Source organism: Centruroides sculpturatus, unplaced genomic scaffold, assembly GCF_000671375.1.
Source record: "Centruroides sculpturatus isolate CEXI.00-Female unplaced genomic scaffold, Cexi_2.0 scaffold21, whole genome shotgun sequence".
NCBI classification, from domain to species: Eukaryota; Metazoa; Arthropoda; class Arachnida; order Scorpiones; family Buthidae; genus Centruroides; species Centruroides sculpturatus.
In genome coordinates this window covers 1,139,075-1,166,971 of record NW_019384490.1, presented here as the reverse complement: position 1 = coordinate 1,166,971, position 27,897 = coordinate 1,139,075, and the positions used below count along the sequence as shown (strand labels likewise).

At 28.0% G+C, this 27,897-nt stretch overlaps 1 protein-coding gene across 1 annotated transcript in view; it reads left to right on the top strand.

Annotated features, from left to right (window-relative positions):
• The window catches only part of LOC111621740 (ATP-dependent RNA helicase abstrakt-like), a 66,770-nt gene extending 39,117 nt beyond the window's left edge, over positions 1-27,653 (top strand). The window contains exons 7-16 of the mRNA XM_023363967.1: positions 4,511-4,714; positions 7,645-7,736; positions 8,094-8,247; positions 10,385-10,521; positions 12,117-12,183; positions 15,027-15,123; positions 18,077-18,226; positions 23,417-23,488; positions 23,568-23,678; positions 26,780-27,653. Coding sequence (XP_023219735.1) covers positions 4,511-4,714; positions 7,645-7,736; positions 8,094-8,247; positions 10,385-10,521; positions 12,117-12,183; positions 15,027-15,123; positions 18,077-18,226; positions 23,417-23,488; positions 23,568-23,678; positions 26,780-26,916 — 1,221 coding nt within the window. The 3' untranslated portion in view covers positions 26,917-27,653. The remainder of the gene's footprint in view (positions 1-4,510; positions 4,715-7,644; positions 7,737-8,093; positions 8,248-10,384; positions 10,522-12,116; positions 12,184-15,026; positions 15,124-18,076; positions 18,227-23,416; positions 23,489-23,567; positions 23,679-26,779) is intronic.
• Positions 27,654-27,897: the final 244 nt, after the last annotated feature.

Here is a 27,897-nt window from a genome sequence, read left to right as displayed (position 1 = left end):
ATGTGAAGGTCCGAAACCCTTTTTCTGTTTTAGATCAGTACAAATCTAGGAATTTTCCTAGTAAAAGAGAAAAGGGGGACTTCTACGGTCAATGACCGAGACGCTCTCCTCGAATAAGAAAAAAAAGGAGAATGTTAAAATATCAATAAGAGAAATCATCTCTATTTGTTTAACGATTATTCTATAGACGTTAGTATCAACAAGAAGGGAATAAGAGATATTTCTTATCACCTCTTGGTTGCACGTAACACGTGGTTACGGCAATAAATCGCCTTGTACATAGTCAAACTCGACGTTTGATATAAACAATAACTAAATAGTTGACCAGGTTAAAGAAATTATTGTCAAATGATTGTTAATTTATGGATGAGAGCCATCAAACCTATAGAAATTTATATCATAAAATCATGTCATCTTGACACCAATATCAATAAATTGAACAAATTTCTCTGTGTCTGTTGTCCGAACTAGCTAGATCCAAATATCAACACACTAGCAGGTGTGCGGATAAATCATTAATAACATCATAGTTCTCACCCCCTCGAAATCAGTATAAAGAGGGCTCCCGGCCAGTATCGGGGTGGCCTCCAACTTAGAAGGAAATAACGGATTGACGATCCTCGTCGCTGACTGCCAAAGACGGACAACACGGTTAGATTCTACAAGCTACAACTTAGTAAGTAGAATTCTCTCCCTTCTCTCGGGTGGACTAGGGCTAATTCCTAAATAGATATCAAGAAGGATCAAAGAATATCCTCTATCGTAAATATGCGAGATGTATGCNAAATATAGGAGCACCTCGGTACTCAACTTGAACAATCACCACCCACTAGAACAAATTTCTGATTAATAACAAATATTTTAATTTTAACTAATTTTTTCATTCATCCATAAAAACATTCTCAAAGATAAAAAGAGTATCAAGTTTAAAAATAAAATAAACCTTACAGCTGCCTACTTTCATCAGACAAAATTACACTCATTTTAGTTTGTTTTCTTCATAAGTGAAAAAAAAAACAAACTGCATGCAGAATACAATTATCAGCATGTTTTACAACCATTTTAAGTGGATGAAGTGTTTCAACAATACATGTCTGTGACACACTTAAGATTTGTTGCAAATTCACAAGTTGTTGTTTTTCAATCTTTAACAATTTCTTTTTGCAGTTTCACTTTAGCAGCTTATGGGGCCTGTACATTTTGCATCCTTTAGTTCAAAATTTTTCAAGCGAAACTTTCAAAACCATGTTTGACACATTTGGATTTAGAAGCATCTTCCCCATACACAGTACAAGTATTTTTTATTATTTGTATAGCATGATATCCTTTACAAAACTTAAAAAGCATGCATAATATGCTAATGTGCATTTTATCTGCAGACATTTTGACTTCATTTTATTCAAATGAAATGTGATGTAAAAAAGTTTAAAATAAGCTTCAAAACAAAGAATACAATCTCATATCAGGAATAATGTGTTAAATTTCACAACTTATAATTACATCACATATTTATGTTAAGTAAAAACAGCTGTTAATAAAACTTTCTGTTCAAATCCCAATAGAAATTATTGTAACACAGTTGTCATATTTTGCTATTCTGTATTGTGTGAAGGTCCGAAACCCTTTTTCTGTTTTAGATCAGTATAAATCTAGGAATTTTCCTAGTAAAAGAGAAAAGGGGGACTTCTGCGATCAATGACCGAGACGCTCTCCTCGAATAAGAAAAAAAAGGAGAATGTTAAAATATCAATAAGAGAAATCATCTCTATTTGTTTAACGATTATTCTATAGACGTTAGTATCAACAAGAAGGGAATAAGAGATATTTCTTATCACCTCTTGGTTGCACGTAACACGTGGTTACGGCAATAAATCGCCTTGTACATAGTCAAACTCGACGTTTGATATAAACAATAACTAAATAGTTGACCAGGTTAAAGAAATTATTGTCAAATGATTGTTAATTTATGGATGAGAGCCATCAAACCTACAGAAATTTATATCATAAAATCATGTCATCTTGACACCAATATCAATAAATTGAACAAATTTCTCTATGTCAATTGTCCGAACTAGCTAGATCCAAATATCAACACACTAGCAGGTGTGCGGATAAATCATTAATAACGTCATAGTTCTCACCCCCTCGAAATCAGTATAAAGAGGGCTCCCGGCCAGTATCGGGGTGGCCTCCAACTTAGAAGGAAATAACGGATTGACGATCCTCATCGCTGACCGCCAAAGACGGACAACACGGTTAGATTCTACAAGCTACAACTTAGTAAGTAGAATTCTCTCCCTTCTCTCGGGTGGACTAGGGCTAATTCCTAAATAGATATTAAGAAGGATCAAAGAATATCCTCTATCGTAAATATGCGAGATGTATGCCGGAAAACCGCCTATTGTAACCTCGGTTAGAGATTAGCATTATTATTAATTATTGTAACCCTTTCAAATATACCATTAGTTAATTAAATATATATATATGTTATCTTAAATATGTGTGTTTACTCGTACTCGGTCAACACCTTGTCGACTTATCCGCAACCTCCCACTTGATTTTTGCCCTCCTAAATTGCCATCCACTGACCCTGTGAGCGGGACTCACCTTCCCGTTGTCGGAAAACGGTTTAAGCTTTGATGCTAAAACCCCGATTCTCACAATTGTGTATGTGTATTTTTCGACATTTTTATGATTTATACATTCTAAGTTTGTAAAGTTCTTGTTAAATTTGTGTTAAATCAGATAAAGATACCAATTTTTTTGTTATAAGGCAGATTTTCCTTTTCGTTTCTGCATTAGACAAATTCCATTATATAAAGATTAATTTACATTAAGTTTTGCAAAAAATTTAAGATACTGAAGAAATTTTTTGTTAATGACAGGTTTTTGCTATATACAGGTTCCATTATAAGACAGGTTTGACTGTAGTTAGAAATTAAATTTAACTAATATTTAATTATTAATATTTTTTACAATATGTTGTCTTTCTCTATTTTTAGGTCAAATTATATTTATAATTTAATTAAAACCCAAAATTTTTTCTGACATTGATTCTGACATTATATGTATTATATTAATATAATTTTATGTTTAAAAATCTATTCTTTATTTTTTAAATTGAATCTATATTTCAAATATAAGTAGAACAAGTAAAATGGCAAAACTGTATTTGGGACAAGACTATGTCTTGGAGATGGAATCACTTCGATGCTCAAGGCAGGTCTCATTCTCATTCTCCTATCTTCTTTGATATCACTGCTTTTCAGTGCGATTGTTCAAACTTCACCGGCCACAACCACGAGATCGTCCACGATGCATCTTCAATGAAATTAACCTATCTAATTTCAAAATTTCTCTCCATTGCGATTTTTGTTGATGCGTAACGAAAAGTTCCCATTTTTGAAAAAAATAATTGTGGCTGTTGTATCATCCGAAATTATTTTTTTATTTTGCACAAACAATATACAGTTTAACTATATTGTTAAACTGTATATTGTTTGTGCAATCGAATGTAACAACAATCCTAATATAACGTCAAATTTTTATCGGTCCTACGATTTCACTATACTACATAATGTTAAAAAAAACCACCTGTAACGACATAAAACCGTTTTAACATCATATTTGAAGCACAAATTTACAAAATTAGATTACAAATTTTATTTAACATAGAAGAAACTACATGTTCAGTCCTAAGGTCAGAGTTTACTTCTTAAAATGACTGTGGGTGGTACTCTCCCCTACCTGACTTCAGTGGGGTGAGGTGGCTGTTTTGCCTGTTTGTAGAAGAGGGTTGCCATTTTGTATTTTATTTTGACTCAACTCTCGGTCCCCTGACTACCTATGAGTCTGGATTTTTTTTGTGTGCAAATGATTTGGGCACCTAATACTCGGTGCCAAATATCAACTCTCGACATGTACTCCTTCATACCTCTATGCTGGTAAGAACATCGGGCAGTACGATTTTATAAATAAGACATAGTCTTGTCAAAAATAATCAAATATTATCTAAATTACCAGATTTTTATTGAATTTTGTTTAAAAACANATTTGCTATTTTCATTTATTAAAATAAAAATATTTGTAATTAACCAAAAATTTGTGATTACTGTATTTAATCAAGTGCCAAGATACCACTGTATTTGATTAACATGGTTTTGATATATACAGTAGCATCGAGGGATTAATTATCTCTGTTAATCAAGGGATGCCTGTATCTATGTTACATGAACATGTAAAACAAGAAAAAGCATCAATATCATATATTATCAGCAAACTCAAAATCAAAATATGAAGCTTTTTTATTTTAAAATCAAAATATGAAGCCTTTCACACAAATAAGCTTTTAAGAATTTTTTTAAAATGTTTTAATAAAACAGCAATAATAAAGCTTTGAAATATATGAAATTTAATGAAATTGGTGTGGAGAATATTAATTTGATTTAAAATGTATTGTTTTCATTGAAATTTAAGGTTTCATAATATTTTAAAATCATATCTTTAACAGGGTCAAAGACAAACATTACTGTTTTCTGCAACAATGCCAAAGAAAATTCAAAATTTTGCTAGAAGTGCATTAGTGAAGCCAATTACTGTAAATGTTGGGCGTGCAGGTGCTGCAAGTATGGATGTGATACAAGAAGTAGAATATGTCAAACAAGAAGCTAAGATTGTGCATTTATTGGATACTCTTCAAAAGACAGCACCACCAGTAAGTATTTAAATAATTTTAAACTCTAAAAATGTGTATATTAATAGAACAAAAAAAAAAAGACTTCATTTATTGGAACAAATAATAGAAAATAACCTTGTGATATCTCTTTAATATGAATCAAAGTAACAACAACAACAACAACTTAGTTGTAAAATAACTATCTCAAGATTATAATTGGGCTATAATATGATTATATCAAACCAAAACTAATAAATGTTTTTGATGTCAATTTTTGATATTCATCTAGAATGTTAACCAATAATCTAGAATGTTAGATATCTAAACCAATGAAATAATGAATTTTATCAACAATGTTGAATATTGGTATATGTTGTCAATGATATTATCAGTTCTACTTCTTTCAACTCAGTAATTTCTCCAGCTGTCAAATATTGCACTAGAGTATTAAAAATTCTGGAGGGGGGTTGTTGCAGTTTTTACAATTAGTCTGTGCTGATAACCATATATCAAATTGATACTGATAAATTATGATATCAGTATTTTAGATTTTAGAATATCAATATTGATGTAATAAACGTTTATTAGTTTCGGTTTGATAAAGTTGTCATTGGCACAACATTAATTTGAGAACTATACAACAACCTCCTTCAGAATTTTTAAGACTAGTGCAATTTTCTGACAGCTGGGGAAATTATTAAGTTGACAGAAGTAGAATTGACAATATTGTTGATGACAAATACTGTAAGGAACCAAGTCTGAACTTCCTTGACACTCTTGTCTGTCCGCTACAACTGCCAAGAATTAATGCGATTGGATTATGTAAGTGACTATATATATTTATAAGTAAATTATGATAGTAATTGAAAATTATATGGTACATTTGTAGTCAAATGAGTTAAATTAGAACAATGTCATTGCTATTCTTTCTTACAATCATTGTAATATTCTTACAATGGACACATGTACGAAATTAAATCTTTATAACTTATCATGGTGAGAAGAATTGAAGATTTAATTTTGTTCATTGGCAAAAATCTAATTATTTTGATAAAGACACGAATGAGCCCATTAGTTCACTTGCTTTTTGTTTTAAACCAAAAAACAAGTAAATGATTTGTAATAACTGCTCCAATTATGTGTCCATTATATGATTATGGTGTAGAATGTATCTGTTTCACTCATTTTTTTGGTGAGAGGCACTATTTTAATAATTTTTTACAATGAATTATATTTGTTTGTAAATAATTACTTCAGATATTGCTAATAAACCACTAACATAAATATTTTATGATTTTTAATTGCTCATAACTCCTATATAAATGGACCTTTGCCAATGAAATTTTGCATTTAGAGAGAGCAATATCTTTTCTTTAGAAATAAAATGCAATCAGTATATTAGGACCTACACTGTGTCATGATTTTGATTTTTAGATTGCTTAACAAGGACAATTATTTATAACATTTCACGTTTTAATCCACAATCTATACACTTGAATAGATTTTGAAAAATCAATGCTACTAGATGCCATTTTTTTCTCAAATGTAAACAAACTCTTTGCGAATTTTGTTAGAATTTTGTTTGAAACATCATCGATATCAAGCATTTGCACTGAGTGGAATTAGTACTTTATAACCCACTCGTTAATAATTTGTTTAACTCGTTCATCTTTATGAACATATCCATAATAAGTTTGTTTTCTTTTAAATTTTTACAGTAAATCATAATTATTTTTAATGTATGTAATATTTAATGTGTAATATAAGTTATAATATATGGATAAAGTGTAGATCAAAATTTCTTAAACATTGGTGATCTGTGGTGATCCATGAGTTTTTAAAGATTCACAAACAATCTCCAAAACATTTAAATTCTATATATAAATGTTTTAATATTGTTATTTCAGTAAAAAATATTTACATAAATTTATTCAAATTCTTTTAATTTTCAATAAGAAATCTTTTCATTTTCAGAATTACAGGTAACCCATGCTTAATATGGGAATTGATTAATGTGTGAAATTAATTGTGGCAATCCCTTTATATACATGGCAGAAGTTTTAATTAATGCAGCTTTAACAACTGTCTTTATATAACATAGATATGTTTTTCTTTGCAATTAAGATATTAGTGAATTTGCTATTTTCATTTATTAAAATAAAAATATTTGTAATTAACCAAAAATTTGTGATTACTGTATTTAATCAAGTGCCAAGATACCACTGTATTTGATTAACATGGTTTTGATATATACAGTAGCATCGAGGGATTAATTATCTCTGTTAATCAAGGGATGCCTGTATCTATGTTACATGAACACGTAAAACAAGAAAAAGCATCAATATCATATATTATCAGCAAACTCAAAATCAAAATATGAAGCTTTTTTATTTTAAAATCAAAATATGAAGCCTTTCACACAAATAAGCTTTTAAGAATTTTTTTAAAATGTTTTAATAAAACAGCAATAATAAAGCTTTGAAATATATGAAATTGGTATCACTAACTGTTGCTTTAAAACTTAAAAGTATTTTCTAAAATAATAGTTTTTGTAAGTGACTATTTAATTTTTATTAGATTTCTTCAATAGTTCTTTTCACTGAAATAATCATTTTTTTATCTGGTCATTAATTAACATGATGATTCTGAAAATGAAGTTTCTGAATAAAAAAATTTTCTTGACTTCTGACTATTAGATGGAAATTTTGTTTATTCTACTTAAGAATTGCAATTAAAAACTTTTTGGCTTAAACTTTGATAATGGGGGGAAAAAGATGGGTATTTGTGGGTCAAAATAAATATAGAGAATTCAAAAAAAAATTTTTTTAAGCCTTCTTACATTATTTAAATTTGAAAAACACTGTTTAATTTACATAATATAAGATGTGAAGAATTGTGTAAGATATATTAATATAGTATTTATTGAAAAAATAGCAAATATTTGAAAAATACATTGTTTTTATTTACAGGAAATGAAATTTCCTAAAGGAATTTTAAATGCTTTAAAAAAGAAAGGAATATCGAAGCCAACTCCAATTCAGATGCAAGGTCTTCCTGCTGTGTAAGGATTATATAAAGATTTTTTGCTTACATGAGATATGTTGAGAAGTCAACACTTTTAAAATAACACATGCTATGAATACAAAAAAATAAATATTACCTATAATATATTTTCATCAATTTCATTAATACACACTTTTTCTGGTGGATTTTTCATGATAGTAGCCCTACAAATATTTTTTTGGAAATTCAAAAAGATCATACTATCCTAATTTATTATAAATGAAACTTCTCAACATTTTAATATTTTTCATTATTTTTATGTAAATATAATTTTAATTTTGAATATGTATAAAATTAGACTTAAATTATATTTAAAAGCTAATTTTAGATTGAGAAAATAACTATTTAATATTAGTTTATCAGGTAGAGACATGATAGGAATTGCCTTTACTGGATCTGGAAAAACACTTGTATTTGTTTTACCTATTATAATGTTTTGTCTTGAACAAGAAATCAAACTTCCATTTCTTAAAAATGAAGGACCTTATGGTTTGGTCATCTGTCCTTCAGTAAGTATATACATATATATATTTTTTAAGTATATGATTTTAAAATATGATATTATTTTAGGTTTAGCATCTGTAATTAATACAAATGAATTTCATAAAATCCATTTTAAAATTTTGGTTTTTTTACAATCAAAAGAATTTATTGTTTTAAATCATTTGAGTTAGTGTAAAATATAAATGCTTAATCTAAATAACAAGAATAAAATTATTTAAAATATAGTGCCTGCCAGAAACACCTATTGGCTTTTAAAATAAAATAATACTTTAAGGGGAAGCATAAATATTTATTGCTTTGCACAGATACATTTTTTTTTTTATGGAGAACAAATGTGTATTACTGTTATATCTTGAAAATAACATTTTGTAAGTGGCCACCATTCTTATGAACACACATTCTTGTAATCTGTTTGGAAAGGATGTCATAACTTACTGCATTATTGGTCTACATTTTTTTGAAAATGAGGACCATAATGTCACAGTAACTGGCTGGGTGCTACATAGTCGTGTTGCAAATAGTCCTGGATTAGGAGGTCACTCCTCATAACCAGTGTCACCTATGGTTCCAGTGAGACAGAGCAACTACTCATATGGCATATTGTTCCACGGGAATTCTGCAAGAAATGTTTCCAGGTAAATTCATTTCTTGCTTTCAGAACACTGGGCTGCTCACTTTCAAAACCTGCTGCACTGGATTTTATTTTTGTGGGCTACTTGAAATATAAAGTTTGAGACACATCCAGTCAGTATGAATAAACTGAAAGATCAAATTAGTCAATGCATTTGGGAGATTCCACATCTTTTAAAATTAATAAATGTACTGTACTATAAGAAAGTAATTGTTTTCTTTTAATTATTTATTTTAAGACTTATTATATTTTATTATCTATAACTAGAGATTTCATTCTCAATCACATCAGTTTTATATTTGAAACTATTGTTGTTTGAAAGTTAGGTGGCACATTCTCTATCATTCTGTAATAATGTAAGCAAATGCCATTTTACTACTGTATAATATTTTTAACAGAAATTTGATCAAAGTGAATCTGAAGTTGCCGGTTAAAAACAAGTAAACTACTTTATAATTCATTTAAGTTTTGTTTTTGAAAAACAACTTTTAGGAATTATTTTATAGGTAAATATACAATCTGACAAAATAAAGAAAAATGTTGCAAATGTAATTTTTTTAGCATAGAAGAATGACTGAAATATTTAATTCAAAAGTATTAATACTTAACATACTCTTTACACACTAGAAATTCTCTTGTCAAGCATGATGGAATACTTTTTATGAGAAAATAGAGATTGAAGAGTTGAGAAGTGTAGAGATTTCAAGAAGAGTTGCTAATATTTCTACAAATTAAGGCTGTTGACAGTCATTCTTACTTGATGTTGCTCAAGTTGGACTTCACAGCCTTCAGGGGTGTCAGTTATTCTTCTTCTTTTAGATTTAGAATTTAGTTGGCATTTCTCCTAGGCATTTTTTTTCTTTTTACAAAATAGCAAGGTTTTTTAATTTCACATTATGATGAATTGCATGTATGTTAGATGAGCACTAACACTTTCTAAATAAAGGGCTCATTAAATCATTACTTCTGGTTGGATAATAGAATGTTACATGTATGTCAGTATGGAAAGATTTATTATAGAAGTGACACAATGTGGCTATCTTTTTTAAAGTTTAAATTTTAAATTTAATGAAGCAAGTTTAAAATATGCCATTTGCCAAAACATTTAAAAATGCAACTTAAGGGAAATTCCCTCGTCAAGCCTGAACTAAATGAGGTCACTGACATCACTGCAATGTAAGTGCGATCACCAATTTGAAATTGATAAAATGTTTATTCTATAGCTAATATTTCTGCAAAATAAATAGCTTGTACTTTCAGACAGAACATAAAATGAATACAAGCAAAATTGCAGGAGTTATAAGGAATTCACATACACACACAGGCAATGGCTTTTATATTTTATATTTAGCATTACATTCTAATTTAACTGAATTTTATGTGAGAATATTTGATATCTTGAGAAGTTTCAGAGTTAAAGAAAACTTTGCTTAATTTTTGTTTTTAATATCTTATTAACCATTTTATAATACATTTACATAACCATTGATTAAATTATTTTATTATTACAGCGTGAATTAGCCAAGCAAACTGATGAAATAATACGATATTATACTCAGTGTCTAGCAAATGATGGAATGCCCACTTTAAGATGTTGTTTATGCATTGGTGGAACTTCTGTTCGAGACCAATTGGATGTTGTCCGGAGGTAAAATGAATTTATAACTTTTCAAAAGATTGAATTATTATTAATTCTAAAAGTAATTCAACTTTTAAAAAGCTTTTTATATAAATTAAAACAAGTTAATTATTCAGTAATAATTTAAAGATTTATTTAAAGATTGCTATAATCTTCTTATGTAATGTACTGTACAGTATAAATGAAAGCAATACAGGGTGTTTATAAATGAATGGTGCAGTTTTAAAAATTAATAATAAATGTATTTATTACCTTAATCTTGGGCAAAGACCGAGTTTACGTATCGTCAATGCCCGTGTCCCTTGAGGAACTGTGTGATCAGATAAAGCATGCACTGCAGACCATCACGGAGGACATGCTACACCAAGTATGGGAAGAATTTGATTACCGTATAGATATGTGTCGTGTGACCATGGGTGCACATATTGAAGGATTGTGATTAATGCATAAAAAACTTGGACAGTTGCTGCTGCTTATGCTGTAAGGTTTGCCCATATAAGGTAATAAATAGATTTATTATTCATTTTTAAAACCGCACCATTCATTTATAAACACCCTGTATATTAGTATTGTTAATTACTAGTATATTAGCAGTATACTAGTAATTAAATAGTATCCGATATTTCATTTTTCTATATATTAATAACATTTAAATTTAAAGTAATTTGTGTACTATTATATTTCATCATGATTTAGAAGTTTTATACTGTATCATGAGTTTTATACTGTATACATGATTTATACTGTATCAAAATAGTTTATTATGTTATAATAAAACAATATTTTGATACAGTATAGCACAGTACAATAAACAATTTTGATACAGGATAAATAATTTCAAGAGTTATTATTTTTTTAATTTTTAACTATAATTTGCTCAAATTGGAATTTTGTCAATACAAATTTTATTGATCTGTACACAAAACATGTCATACACAATGCAACAACATGAATTAATAAAAGCAGTGTTTAAAGTAAAATATTAAAAAAATTATTTTTAACAGGAAAATTGTACAGAAACAACTATGGTAAAAACTTTAGTGATATATTTATTTCATGGAGCTATTTAGTTTAATTACTAAAATCAATAACAATATAGTCTTACCAATAGGGCTGTCATAATTTTTATGTCAAAACTTGTAATTATTATTTGAGAAGTTTTTATTGTCTATATTTGATTATTCAGTTATGAAATTTAGGAAGGATTGTCTTATAAATTATCATTGTGTTTCTTTTTCAATAAGACAAATTCAATAAGCCCTATTGTTATTAATAGTACTGTCAATAAGCATTTTATATGTAACTAGCAGATGAGCCCAGCGTTGCTTGGGCAAAAAATAACAATGGCAAAGATTAAGATTATCAGATTATTTTGTACTTCTAACCATTCTACTATAATATATTATAGTATTTGATTTACAAAGGTTATCTTATGTAAGAGTTTGTCACACTGAGTACCCAATCTAACATTTAAAAAATTTTTTAAATTGTGTATTCCTCTTTATTTCTCTACTGTACACAACAGTAGAGGAATAAAGACTTTTTAAAACGTATTAGATTGATCATTCAGTGTGATAAACTCTTATGTAAGATAACCTTTATAGTTATATAGCCAATTTTACCTGCTTTTATTGGGTGCAAGAATTAGGACTGCTTGCTGGGAGATTTAAGGTTTATTGAGTTTTTATGTAATAATTAGTGATGTAACGAATATTCGGTTACTATTCGGCCGAATACCGAATATTTAATCACTATTCGGCCGAATACCGAATACCTAAAAGCAGGATTAATAAATTAGTGATGCCACGAATATTCGGCTACTATTCGGTATTTGGCCTATTCGGCTACTTTTTTTAATATTCGGTATTCGGCTGAATGTTGCATACTATTCGGCCGAATACCGAATACCAAATCATGGAAAAAAAACGCACATATTACTCAAAAATGTATTTATTTTAATCACAAATTATTACATTTAATACTTAAAATCTATCAGTGGTAAGTTGTGATGAATGAAAACAATTTTTTCAGCATTTGTTGATAGCAAACGATTGCGCTTTTCCTCATAAACTATAGCTGCTTCTGAAAATAGCCTCATCTCATAATCCACCATCTCATAATATCATAATCTCATAATATTTCCAAATAGGTGATTTTTTATTAAATGGTGCCATTTTGTAAAGCTTTTGGCGAACAAACAGTGATAGTTTTTAGAAATAAAAACTATTAGTAACACAATTTGATGTAACAATGAGCAAATAATGCGTGTCGTGACACGATCTACTCGCAAATGAAACAAACCCTTTCTCACAATTTCTCTCTCTCTAAGCGGGACAGTCTCACCCCACATTCTTAGGGATACGATTACATCACCCACCTGACATATGTCACAGAGCTGTTGACTGTTCATCAACACTTGATAACATCCACACACCTGACACATGTTACAATTGAACTTAACAACATATTTTGCCGAACATTCGGCCGCCGAATATTCGGTGCTTCGGTCGAGAGCGTAGCCGAGTATTCGGTATTCGGCAAAATCACTATTCGTGGCATCACTATATAAAATAACAAAAACACAGTAAATTAATCATTTTGTTATTTAGAGTTAATGTTATAGAGTTAGTGTTGTTTGTTTATATTTATTTATAACTTGTAACATGCACAAAATAAAAAAGAAAATAATATTAGTCACTTGTGTTCACAATTTATAATTACAAAGATCAGCACACGTACACGTCTATTGTTGGAGAATCCTCGCACATCTGAGGGTCTGACCCTGCCTATCCTTCTTTTTAAGCGCTCGTCTTTGTTCTTCCCTTTCTCTTTCCTCTATCGCTCTAATCCATGTAAGCCTGTGCATATATCATAATACGCGCTCATGATACTTTCGATTCGTCACTTTTCCGTCGTAGAGTTCCCATTTTACAATTACGTGACAGACTGGTGATAACGGAGAAAAGAGACAGATAGGACGTCGATATAAGTCACAGTTATGATTTCACAGATTCGAGACAGCTTGATAGCCCGAACGGCCCCAGGCTTTCGCCCGTGCACGCTAAGTGACTTTCATTACAAGCATTTAGCTTTCCGAAGTCTATGACAACAATTGTTTGGCATTGACGGCCGCGAATTTCGCGCCAATAAGCTACTTCGACTCGTTCGATTATGTTATCGACTCAATTTCATATTTATTTTCACATTTTCACTTCACGGTCCTTTTCTCTTCTTTTTCTGTTATTTACACGTGTAGGTCATTTCATTGTTATCCACATTTGATATCATCATTTATCACATACTTCCATGACACTCTTGTCTGTCCGCTACAACTGCCAAGAATTAACGCGATTGGCGAAGCGTAGTGACAGCGGGCCAATAGAGAGCAGGATCCTTGCCATAATGCAGTTTGCGCACCAATTTTTGTAGGTGCGTTAATCGAGCCGAATAGTTTGGCCGAATATTCGGCTATTCGGCCATGCTCCTGGCCGAATATACTATTCGTTACAACACTAGTAATAATATTTTTTATAGTAAATTGTGTTTTATGTCATTTAGAAAATCTTTTTGTGTATTCATGGGGAAAACCCAAATGTACAATTGGAGTTTTAAGTTATTTTCTCTCTAAAACATGTAAGTAAGTAACATTGTAAAAATCTTTATGAAAAATAATAATGATGTCATGTTTTTAATCATGCCATTTGTTCTTTAATAGCAGCTTTGAAGTCACAACAGCTCAAAATGCATATATAGACTATAATCTGTGTTAAAATTGGTATAATAGTCTTGAGTCATCCAACTGGAGTTGCTGTGGGAAAATCAACCAACCATTAAGGATTAAATTGATTTTATACATATCAAATCATTTAGTCATTATTAAGAAAAAAAAACAAAGTAGAACAAATATCTTCAATAATTTTAAATATTCAACATACATCAANACAGTTATTAATTTCATCTTAAATTTTGTTTTTTATTACTAAATTTAACACAAGATAGCAACATGACTTTTGGCCAAATTACTTTGCCTAACAATTAGCCATACTAAGCCTGAATGTAATCTGACAATTGTTATTTAATTTAATGAATTATTCAGGCAGTTTGAATAAAAATGAATTCTTAATTTAGTGTGTTTTGGTTTTAAAGTTAAAATATTTGTTTCATGTATTGCAACATTAAAGCTCATCATGCCATCAGCATCTAACTAAAAGTGTAACATTTTAATGAAGTAAATTTGGCTAATTTGACTTAAGGGGACTCTGTTTCAGTTTGCATATTGTTGCTGGGCTGTAGCCTCTAAGGAAAGGTCGTCTCCATATATAAATTTGTTCTGAATTGCTGAGGACACAAAAGACAGAAGGAAAGCAAAGAAGTTTGCGAAATTTTTGTATTTTAAAAATGTAACATTTTAATTATGATTTAAATGGAATTTTTACTTATAGGAAAAAAAAAAAAANGAAACAATTTAAAATTAAATAGGATGATTAATTTTAAAATAATTCATTTATTTTTAGGTTTTAATATTTGCAGAGAAGAAACAAGATGTTGATGCTATTCATGAATATCTTCTTTTGAAAGGAGTAGAAGCTGTTGCTATACATGGAGGAAAAGGTTTTTATGTTTTAGTTAATAAACAGTATATCAAAAATTACTGAACTGTATTTATATAACTGACTAATTTTTATTAACAAGCTGATTTGCTATGGAAAAGTACTATTGGATTTTCTTTTTGTTTGACCCAGTTATTAACTATGTTTAACTGCATATGCATTTTGAATATCAATTTTTAATAATTTTTAAGTAATGCTATATTCTGTAATACATAGATTTATAAATATATACTTTATAGTTTAAATTTTAATTTTAATACATTTCTTTCATCAGTGATTAAGTTTTCGGAATATATTATAACTTTCCAGATTTTAAACAATACATAATCCTACTGAAAATGTAATTTAGATCATAATCTTTAGTAATTTCATAAATCTTTGGGCGCGTTCGTAAAGTCGAACGAGTTAAACGAGAATGACGTCATCGTTATTCTTATTTCGTTAGACTTTTCGAATGATTCGTTTAGAACTAAATGGCTGTTTCTAAAATCGAAGATACAAATGTTGCTAGTACAGCCTTATCCGAAATATTTTTCTTAGATTGCTTCAGGTGGATAGTTATTTCAATCATTTCATCTTTTAATTCACAATTTAAACACTCGAGTAGATTTAGAAACATCAATATCGTCGGGCGCCATTTTCTTAACGAAGTAAACTAACACTTTCCTTCGTGAACTTCGTTAGAGTTTCGTTCGAAACGTCATCATCGCAGAGCATGCGCACTGAGCGAGACTACTACTATTCGAACGATTCGTTACTAACGCGTTTAACTCGTTTGACTTTACGAACGTACCCTTTCTTTATAAAAGTGTTACATCCATTGAAAACATATATATATACAGGGTGTAATAAATAAAATGAACCAGTCCCACAACTTGGGAATGACAAAAAGTAGGAGGATTGGATAATTATGGCCGAACAAGATGGACTAAGACTCACCAGCAAGATGGACAAGATGGACATAATGTCTTTTGGACAACTTTTGGACATTAATGTCCAAAAGTTGGTGAATTTGTGTGTCAGAGATTCCAAGGTTTTGGACTCCTTTTGGGGATTCTTGTCAAAATTCAATGGTATATAGGGTCAAAAATGATGCTATTGGAAACCCATGATGGATTTGATAAAAACAATCTTCATAGTACCCACAGGACAAAAAAAGATAAAAATTTTTATCTTTTTAAAAAGTTATTTATTTTGCATATAGTGTTTAGTTTTTGAATTTAAAAAAAACTGTGTATGTTAGTCTTAAAATCTTTAAAATATGAATAAGAAAGTAAAAAAATATACATGATAAAATAAAATAGAAGGTATATGCCATATATTTTTATTTTAGTTAGCATAAATATTAGTTTTTTACTAAATGCTCACTAAAGTAAAAGTCAATATGCATTGAAATATCAAAAATGTTTGATTTAAAAATATCATTAACTTAAATTTAAATTATCATTAATTTATTTTAAATCATATTTTAACATTAAAAAGCTTATTTTATTTATTTATTTTAGTTTACTTTATACATGATGATAAAATATAATTTTAATTTTTCAAAATACAAATAGTAAATATTATAATATGTTTTAATAACTTTTACTTAGTTTTGTATTAGAGCTAGATATCTAATAGCTACACAGAACAGTAGAAAGGTTTTCTTCAGAGTTTATCTAGTTATCTCTAGAACTCATTTGGCTCATAAACCTGGGTTGAGGATAGTTGGAACATGATGCTATTCACAATACTATCTTATTTTAAATCAACATATTCTTATACTTATATCTGCTGTTTTCAAGTGTCCTGTTAATATATATTATTATATTAATATATAAGAGAGGAACATTTGGAGTTAGTATACATTTACCTTTATATACATACATACACATAAATGCAAACTACATTTTTAATTTGACATTTTGGAAAATATGATTTTTTTTTTTGGAAGGATATTGGAATTTTTAATTTTTACAATAACTACAGGTATCCATCATATAACATGGTAGATATGTTCCAAAAAAGCTCTGTATTATGCAAATCCATGTTATATGAAACATAGGACTAATGCAAAACATTGCGTTAGGTTCCGGAAGTTAATGAAAGTATACTTTTCTTTTTGTTACTAAGAGAAATATGTTTGTTAAAGCAATTGATAATTTATTTCCAATCAACAATTAACTAACAATCACAATTAAAAGTACTGTTAAAATTAATTTTAGCTAAATGAGGGTGTTTTCTTTTTTCAACTTATCATCATCTTCTGAACTTTTATGTTGATCTCGATCAGAAATATCAGAAATGTAATTTTTTCACTTTTATCATAAAAATGTTTTATGGATGATAAAATAAAAATATGTTAGTAACAAAAATTTCTTCAGTCAAGTACAACGAAATTTTTTCCAAAATTTGTGTTCAAATACTGAATTGTTTGAGTTGGAAACAATTTGAGATATCATTGTATTTCATTCCTTTTTAAGAATGATTACTTACCTTCAGTTAAAAAAAGTTTAATTAAACACTTTTAGATAAGTGTTTAATTAAACTTTACAAAATATGAAGATTAATCTATAAAAACAAAACACAGTGACAGTCTTAAAGGCTAAAATCTGAAAGCAATAACGACAACACCTGGTTGATAGGAAAGCTAGAACAAGGAAGAAAAAATTCTACTATCAGTTTCATTAAACTTGACAAAAGGCACAAAACAAATTGAAAATTTCAATATTCTAAAATCTGTGGGCAAATTTGAGACAACACAATCTTATTTGAATAAAGAAAAATTGAATAATGAAGTTTACACTTAAAAATTGTGAAATTTTGTACAGAGGATTTCCAAAACAGTGTTAGAGTGAAACTGGAAGTAGTATTGTATGGTGGATATACCCAATTTTCAAACCATGTTGTATTAGGGATATCTGTATATAGTATTCGACAATTCTTTTTACTATTTATTGTTTTATTAATAGACCAAGATGAACGTTCACGTGCTGTAGAAGGTTTTCGCAAAGGAGAAAAAGATGTTCTTGTTGCTACAGATGTTGCATCAAAAGGATTGGATTTCTGTGATATCCAACATGTTATTAATTATGATATGCCTGAAGATATAGAAAATTATGGTAAGTATTCCAAAAGTTGTGATAATCTGTAATCATATAGTGACTAAGTTACTACAATATACTATTGTATTTTGACTGAACTAAGTAGTTGAAATTTAAAGCCAGTTTTTAGATTATAATTTAATTAAATTAGTAATGAATTTCAAGATAAAAGTAGATAATGCAGCCATCTGGAATAAATTAATAATTTAAATATTTGAAAGAATTTTGGATTTCATTTCTTAATATTCTATCTTATCTTATCTTAGTTTGACTTTACAGTATAATTGCAATTCATTGGCATTATCTTTGTTAAACTTCCTCAACATAATTAATTATCCTTTTTAAAAATTTAATAGTAGAATTTAAAACTAAATTTAGCTCCAATAAAAACTAATAACAGGTTTACTATTAAGCCTATTGAATAAGTTTAGTAACAAGCTATAAGCTATAAGATTTTTACAAATTACTAGCCATAATTTTAATTGCATAAAGTTACTTATAATCAGTAAAAAGCTGCAAATACTTGCTAGAAGCTACAAGTATTATAAATCTTGAAGCTGGTAAATAATAGTTTGTAACTTGTAATTTTTAATTAATCAATTCTCAGATCTGTGTATGTCATAAAGATATTAAAATTTATCAACTTAATAATAAACAGATAATACATCACATAAATACTAAAACCACAAAGAATCTAATTTTAAAATTGTTTCCTTTATCTAAAAGATATCTCTATCCATATATATATTGATATAATTTTTTCTTTATTTTTTTAAAAAAAGATACTTTGGTTGTAATATTACTTAATACAAACTATTGTATCATTAACATAATGTGGTTTAAATTCTGAATTGAGAATTCAGAATTTAAACCACATTAGACTAGAAATTCTGAAATGAGAATTTCTAATAGAAGAATTAAATGCAAAGGTAAATTAATTTTATTATAGTTTTTAGAAAACAGTTGTGATCAGTTGGGTGTTGCTTGTTTCAATAATGTGCCAAATTCTTATCTTCAAACAGAAGATTTACAAAAATAATTGTCCTCTACTCAGAAGGATATTGCAAAATTTAACAGTTGAAGTAATATTAATCAGAACAAAATGAAAATTTCAATATATTGATGAAATCAAATTCAACTGCATTTCTATTCTAGCCGACTCTAGCTTCTCCTTTGATCCCTTATGCTCTTCACATTTATTTTGAAAAATCTTGTACTGATTCATAATAATCAATTAAAAAATTAATACAAACAAAATGATTGTTAATTTTTCCATTATATGTACATATTATGAAGAAGTTTATTGCTAAGATTATTGGAGGGATCAAAACTGTCAGTGAAGGATTCAAAGGCTGAACCTAACAACACTAATAATTTGCTTTAAAATATATCAATTTTATTTTTATACTTGCAAAGAATGCCCAATGTTGCCTGGGAACTCTGAACAGGTTAAATTGTCCTTGTTATAATGATGAAGAAAAATGCTATGGTTTAAACATTGTTTTTGTGCATTTTTCTTTCATAATATGAAAATAATATAAAGCCTATGTCCATCTGGAAGGAATAAGCTTTAAGATAGAGAAACAATTTTAAAATTGGTTCAGTAGATTCTGAGATTACCTCTAGCAAACAAACAAACATTTCACTTTATATATTAATATAGATTTATTCTTATACATAATTAAAAAAANGCTCACTAAAGTAAAAGTCAATATGCATTGAAATATCAAAAATGTTTGATTTAAAAATATCATTAACTTAAATTTAAATTATCATTAATTTATTTTAAATTATATTTTAACATTAAAAAGCTTATTTTATTTATTTATTTTAGTTTACTTTATACATGATGATAAAATATAATTTTAATTTTTCAAAATACAAATAGTAAATATTATAATATGTTTTAATAACTTTTACTTAGTTTTGTATTAGAGCTAGATATCTAATAGCTACACAGAACAGTAGAAAGGTTTTCTTCAGAGTTTATCTAGTTATCTCTAGAACTCATTTGGCTCATAAACCTGGGTTGAGGATAGTTGGAACATGATGCTATTCACAATACTATCTTATTTTAAATCAACATATTCTTATACTTATATCTGCTGTTTTCAAGTGTCCTGTTAATATATATTATTATATTAATATATAAGAGAGGAACATTTGGAGTTAGTATACATTTACCTTTATATACATACATACACATAAATGCAAACTACATTTTTAATTTGACATTTTGGAAAATATGATTTTTTTTTTTGGAAGGATATTGGAATTTTTAATTTTTACAATAACTACAGGTATCCATCATATAACATGGTAGATATGTTCCAAAAAAGCTCTGTATTATGCAAATCCATGTTATATGAAACATAGGACTAATGCAAAACATTGCGTTAGGTTCCGGAAGTTAATGAAAGTATACTTTTCTTTTTGTTACTAAGAGAAATATGTTTGTTAAAGCAATTGATAATTTATTTCCAATCAACAATTAACTAACAATCACAATTAAAAGTACTGTTAAAATTAATTTTAGCTAAATGAGGGTGTTTTCTTTTTTCAACTTATCATCATCTTCTGAACTTTTATGTTGATCTCGATCAGAAATATCAGAAATGTAATTTTTTCACTTTTATCATAAAAATGTTTTATGGATGATAAAATAAAAATATGTTAGTAACAAAAATTTCTTCAGTCAAGTACAACGAAATTTTTTCCAAAATTTGTGTTCAAATACTGAATTGTTTGAGTTGTAAACAATTTGAGATATCATTGTATTTCATTCCTTTTAAGAATGATTACTTACCTTCAGTTAAAAAAAGTTTAATTAAACACTTTTAGATAAGTGTTTAATTAAACTTTACAAAATATGAAGATTAATGTATAAAAACAAAACACAGTGACAGTCTTAAAGGCTAAAATCTGAAAGCAATAACGACAACACCTGGTTGATAGGAAAGCTAGAACAAGGAAGAAAAAATTCTACTATCAGTTTCATTAAACCTGACAAAAGGCACAAAACAAATTGAAAATTTCAATATTCTAAAATCTGTGGGCAAATTTGAGACAACACAATCTTATTTGAATAAAGAAAAATTGAATAATGAAGTTTACACTTAAAAATTGTGAAATTTTGTACAGAGGATTTCCAAAACAGTGTTAGAGTGAAACTGGAAGTAGTATTGTATGGGGGATATACCCAATTTTCAAACCATGTTGTATTAGGGATATCTGTATATAGTATTCGACAATTCTTTTTACTATTTATTGTTTTATTAATAGACCAAGATGAACGTTCACGTGCTGTAGAAGGTTTTCGCAAAGGAGAAAAAGATGTTCTTGTTGCTACAGATGTTGCATCAAAAGGATTGGATTTCTGTGATATCCAACATGTTATTAATTATGATATGCCTGAAGATATAGAAAATTATGGTAAGTATTCCAAAAGTTGTGATAATCTGTAACCATATAGTGACTAAGTTACTACAATATACTATTGTATTTTGACTGAACTAAGTAGTTGAAATTTAAAGCCAGTTTTTAGATTATAATTTAATTAAATTAGTAATGAATTTCAAGATAAAAGTAGATAATGCAGCCATCTGGAATAAATTAATAATTTAAATATTTGAAAGAATTTTGGATTTCATTTCTTAATATTCTATCTTATCTTATCTTAGTTTGACTTTACAGTATAATTGCAATTCATTGGCATTATCTTTGTTAAACTTCCTCAACATAATTAATTATCCTTTTTAAAAATTTAATAGTAGAATTTAAAACTAAATTTAGCTCCAATAAAAACTAATAACAGGTTTACTATTAAGCCTATTGAATAAGTTTAGTAACAAGCTATAAGCTATAAGATTTTTACAAACTACTAGCCATAATTTTAATTGCATAAAGTTACTTATAATCAGTAAAAAGCTGCAAATACTTGCTAGAAGCTACAAGTATTATAAATCTTGAAGCTGGTAAATAATAGTTTGTAACTTGTAATTTTTAATTAATCAATTCTCAGATCTGTGTATGTCATAAAGATATTAAAATTTATCAACTTAATAATAAACAGATAATACATCACATAAATACTAAAACCACAAAGAATCTAATTTTAAAATTGTTTCCTTTATCTAAAAGATATCTCTATCCATATATATATTGATATAATTTTTTCTTTATTTTTTTAAAAAAAGATACTTTGGTTGTAATATTACTTAATACAAACTATTGTATCATTAACATAATGTGGTTTAAATTCTGAATTGAGAATTCAGAATTTAAACCACATTAGACTAGAAATTCTGAAATGAGAATTTCTAATAGAAGAATTAAATGCAAAGGTAAATTAATTTTATTATAGTTTTTAGAAAACAGTTGTGATCAGTTGGGTGTTGCTTGTTTCAATAATGTGCCAAATTCTTATCTTCAAACAGAAGATTTACAAAAATAATTGTCCTCTACTCAGAAGGATATTGCAAAATTTAACAGTTGAAGTAATATTAATCAGAACAAAATGAAAATTTCAATATATTGATGAAATCAAATTCAACTGCATTTCTACTCTAGCCGACTCTAGCTTCTCCTTTGATCCCTTATGCTCTTCACATTTATTTTGAAAAATCTTGTACTGATTCATAATAATCAATTAAAAAATTAACACAAACAAAATGATTGTTAATTTTTCCATTATATGTACATATTATGAAGAAGTTTATTGCTAAGATTATTGGAGGGATCAAAACTGTCAGTGAAGGATTCAAAGGCTGAACCTAACAACACTAATAATTTGCTTTAAAATATATCAATTTTATTTTTATACTTGCAAAGAATGCCCAATGTTGCCTGGGAACTCTGAACAGGTTAAATTGTCCTTGTTATAATGATGAAGAGAAATGCTATGGTTTAAACATTGTTTTTGTGCATTTTTCTTTCATAATATGAAAATAATATAAAGCCTATGTCCATCTGGAAGGAATAAGCTTTAAGATAGAGAAACAATTTTAAAATTGGTTCAGTAGATTCTGAGATTACCTCTAGCAAACAAACAAACATTTCACTTTATATATTAATATAGATTTATTCTTATACATAATTAAAAAAATATATATATATTTATTTATTTTTAATATATTTTTGAGATTATTAAAAGAAAATGCTACATACGAATGAATTAGAACTTCTTTATTGTTATTTTTTATCTTCTAGTTCATAGAATTGGAAGAACTGGGCGTTCAGGGAAAAAAGGAATTGCAACTACTTTTATCAATAAAGCATGTGGTAAGATTTTAAAGATTCTCAATGAATGTGTATTAAAATAATGATGTAATATTTAAATTTTATATTTTTATATACTTAGATGAATCTGTTTTGTTGGATCTCAAACATCTGCTAATAGAAGCTAAACAAAAAATTCCACCATTCTTAGCTACTCTTCAGTCTGAAAGTGAAAAATATCTTGAACTTGGAGGTAATGTTTGTTCATTATTTGCAATATTATATTAAAATTAACCAAATATTAATGTATTGAAAGTATAAAAGCATAAATATGCTTGACACTATGAATCATTATATGTATTGATTAGGAAGTATATATAATTCAAACATAAAAAAAATAATTAAATAACTAGGAAAGTAGTATTGTATGGTGGATATACCCAATTTTCAAACCATGTTGTATTAGGGATATCTGTATATAGTATTCGACAATTCTTTTTACTATTTATTGTTTTATTAATAGACCAAGATGAACGTTCACGTGCTGTAGAAGGTTTTCGCAAAGGAGAAAAAGATGTTCTTGTTGCTACAGATGTTGCATCAAAAGGATTGGATTTCTGTGATATCCAACATGTTATTAATTATGATATGCCTGAAGATATAGAAAATTATGGTAAGTATTCCAAAAGTTGTGATAATCTGTAATCATATAGTGACTAAGTTACTACAATATACTATTGTATTTTGACTGAACTAAGTAGTTGAAATTTAAAGCCAGTTTTTAGATTATAATTTAATTAAATTAGTAATGAATTTCAAGATAAAAGTAGATAATGCAGCCATCTGGAATAAATTAATAATTTAAATATTTGAAAGAATTTTGGATTTCATTTCTTAATATTCTATCTTATCTTATCTTAGTTTGACTTTACAGTATAATTGCAATTCATTGGCATTATCTTTGTTAAACTTCCTCAACATAATTAATTATCCTTTTTAAAAATTTAATAGTAGAATTTAAAACTAAATTTAGCTCCAATAAAAACTAATAACAGGTTTACTATTAAGCCTATTGAATAAGTTTAGTAACAAGCTATAAGCTATAAGATTTTTACAAATTACTAGCCATAATTTTAATTGCATAAAGTTACTTATAATCAGTAAAAAGCTGCAAATACTTGCTAGAAGCTACAAGTATTATAAATCTTGAAGCTGGTAAATAATAGTTTGTAACTTGTAATTTTTAATTAATCAATTCTCAGATCTGTGTATGTCATAAAGATATTAAAATTTATCAACTTAATAATAAACAGATAATACATCACATAAATACTAAAACCACAAAGAATCTAATTTTAAAATTGTTTCCTTTATCTAAAAGATATCTCTATCCATATATATATTGATATAATTTTTTCTTTATTTTTTTAAAAAAAGATACTTTGGTTGTAATATTACTTAATACAAACTATTGTATCATTAACATAATGTGGTTTAAATTCTGAATTGAGAATTCAGAATTTAAACCACATTAGACTAGAAATTCTGAAATGAGAATTTCTAATAGAAGAATTAAATGCAAAGGTAAATTAATTTTATTATAGTTTTTAGAAAACAGTTGTGATCAGTTGGGTGTTGCTTGTTTCAATAATGTGCCAAATTCTTATCTTCAAACAGAAGATTTACAAAAATAATTGTCCTCTACTCAGAAGGATATTGCAAAATTTAACAGTTGAAGTAATATTAATCAGAACAAAATGAAAATTTCAATATATTGATGAAATCAAATTCAACTGCATTTCTATTCTAGCCGACTCTAGCTTCTCCTTTGATCCCTTATGCTCTTCACATTTATTTTGAAAAATCTTGTANTTTAAGGCCTAATAGGGATTTATTAAGAAAATATTAAAATGATAAGTGAAAAATCAAGAATTATATTACTATAGTTTTCTTACACACAGGCCTTTTACTCATTTTTCTGTTTAAAATTAAGGACTTATTGAGAAATGGAAACAATATAATTAAACACCATAACAGGTACTGTACTGTTGTTTTATTGCTTTAATAATAATAATTGTTTAAAAAGAATGCACTGGTGTATTTACAATATAAACTGAAAGGCTATGTAATGCAAAAATACAATTTTACTGTAAGAAAATATTGTATTACTCAAAGGTACTAAAGTATCAAACAGAAACAACAAAATAATGATGTCTTAAATTGATTAGAATCTTATCTGTAAATTCAAATATAATTCCAAATAAGACAGTTTGACTTCAGCAAATGAAGACTAACTAATCATGGTAATATTAGCATAACCAGAAGTGATTTCATCAAAACTTGGGCTTGAATATCTTGTAAAGGACCACACTTAGGATTGTGGTTCTTTTGACTTATTTTACCCTCAAATTTAAGTTTACTTATAACACAAAAATCACACCTTCCTTATGCTTTTCCAGTAGTAACTATTTAATAAACAAACATTTGATAAGTTCATTTGATTTCAAAAACAATGCAATGTCTCTATTGACCTGTTTTGAGACAGACATATTATATGTTGAATTTTAATGGACAATAATTTCTTTAGTCCTTGTATCGGTTGTTTTTGAGTTGTAATTTGTTGAAGGAACACTTTCTAGCATTTCAAACAATAATTTACTAATTAAGAGAGATAAGTAATAGACAAATTCCATGAAGCAATGATGCCATGTACTTGTGTGTACAAGCATGTACATGGTATTGTAGCTAAATTATGTAATTACTACATTATGTTGTATATAAATTTGGAAATAATTTTCAGTATTGTATCCTGTTGTGCTCCCAACTACAAAAATTAAACGGAAAATGCTCTAGGAGGCATAGAAAAATTTTGGTGGGAAAAAATGATGTGACAAAGACTATATCTCCAGCTGAAACAAATAGTACAGTTACTAACTAACAGGATTTCAAACTATCTGAGTTTGAATTAATGAGATTTTCTGTAATTTGAACTCTTACACTTGTTATTCAGGTATATTTTGAGAAATTTTCTGCTTTAATTTTGTTTCCAAATGATCTGCTAAATTTAATGATATGAATAAATAATATAATATATGAAGGGTTGCATCATCCAATACCTGATGTTGCCACTCTTCGAAGAGTTACATCATCAGAAATTAGGTAGTAAAAACTACCATACTCAAGAAATTCTTCAAAGAGTTTTCAGTGCATTGAAGTTAGTAATATACTGAGAAAAAAAATAAAACAATTTCATTTTTTTGAGTGGGCTGTAAAATTAGTTCTTTTAATAATTAATATATTATATTTAATTAAATATAAATAATTATTAATGGCATTATTTATATTTTCTGTTAGATGAAAGAGGCTGTTCTTATTGTGGTGGCTTAGGACACAGGATAACAGACTGTCCAAAACTGGAAGCCATGCAGAATAAACAGGCTTCGAATATTGGCCGCAGGGATTATTTGGCAAGTAACAGTGCAGACTGGTAACAAGACATGCAAAGTTTCAGACAAGTTTATGTATGTAAACAAGTGTACATTTTATTAAATGAGAGTAATTATAAATTTGTTTAACTATTTTATTTGAGTTTCACAATTTATTCAGCCATGTGGACCACCATAATTCACACTTTCAAGTGGTGTTTTAAAAATTTTGAAACTATCTACTTTCTTATCTACTGTACATTTTGATCTGCTGAGAGAGTCTAATACAGTGGTTTCCAAAGTGGGTGCTGCTGCCCCTGTGAGCAATGAGTAAATCTAGGTTAGTGAAAAGAACCAAGTGAGTTGCAGGGAGCAATGGAGGCAGAGTATTAACCAAAGAGTTACCATGGGTGAGTGTTGGGTCACTGACAAATCTTTCCCTTTTCTCTATTAAAATGGGTAAGAAGAAACATTGCATTTAATGGATTCCAGATGTGCAGAAAAATGTACACTGCTGGCCAAGTAAAATGCAACACTTGCAATATCTAGAGTCCTACATGGTGTTGCATTTTACTTGTCCAGCCAGTACTTTAAGGACACAAAGTATGAGGTTCATAGAAAAGTTTTTCTTCAAGATTTTCTCACACAAGGAAAAATGGGGCGTTGGGTATAAGTTTATGGAGCCAAGTGCACAGTGGCTGAAAAAGTTTGAGAATCACCGGTCTAATATTTTAACTCTTACAACGATGGACAAGTTATCTGTTTCAATACACTAAAATTTAAATAACATTTTCAATAGATTATCATCCATAATAAATAAATTCATAAACAAATTATTTATTAAGAAAATATTAAAATGATAAGTGAAAAATCAAGAATTATATTACTATAGTTTTCTTACACACAGGCCTTTTACTCATTTTTCTGTTTAAAATTAAGGACTTATTGAGAAATGGAAACAATATAATTAAACACCATAACAGGTACTGTACTGTTGTTTTATTGCTTTAATAATAATAATTGTTTAAAAAGAATGCACTGGTGTAT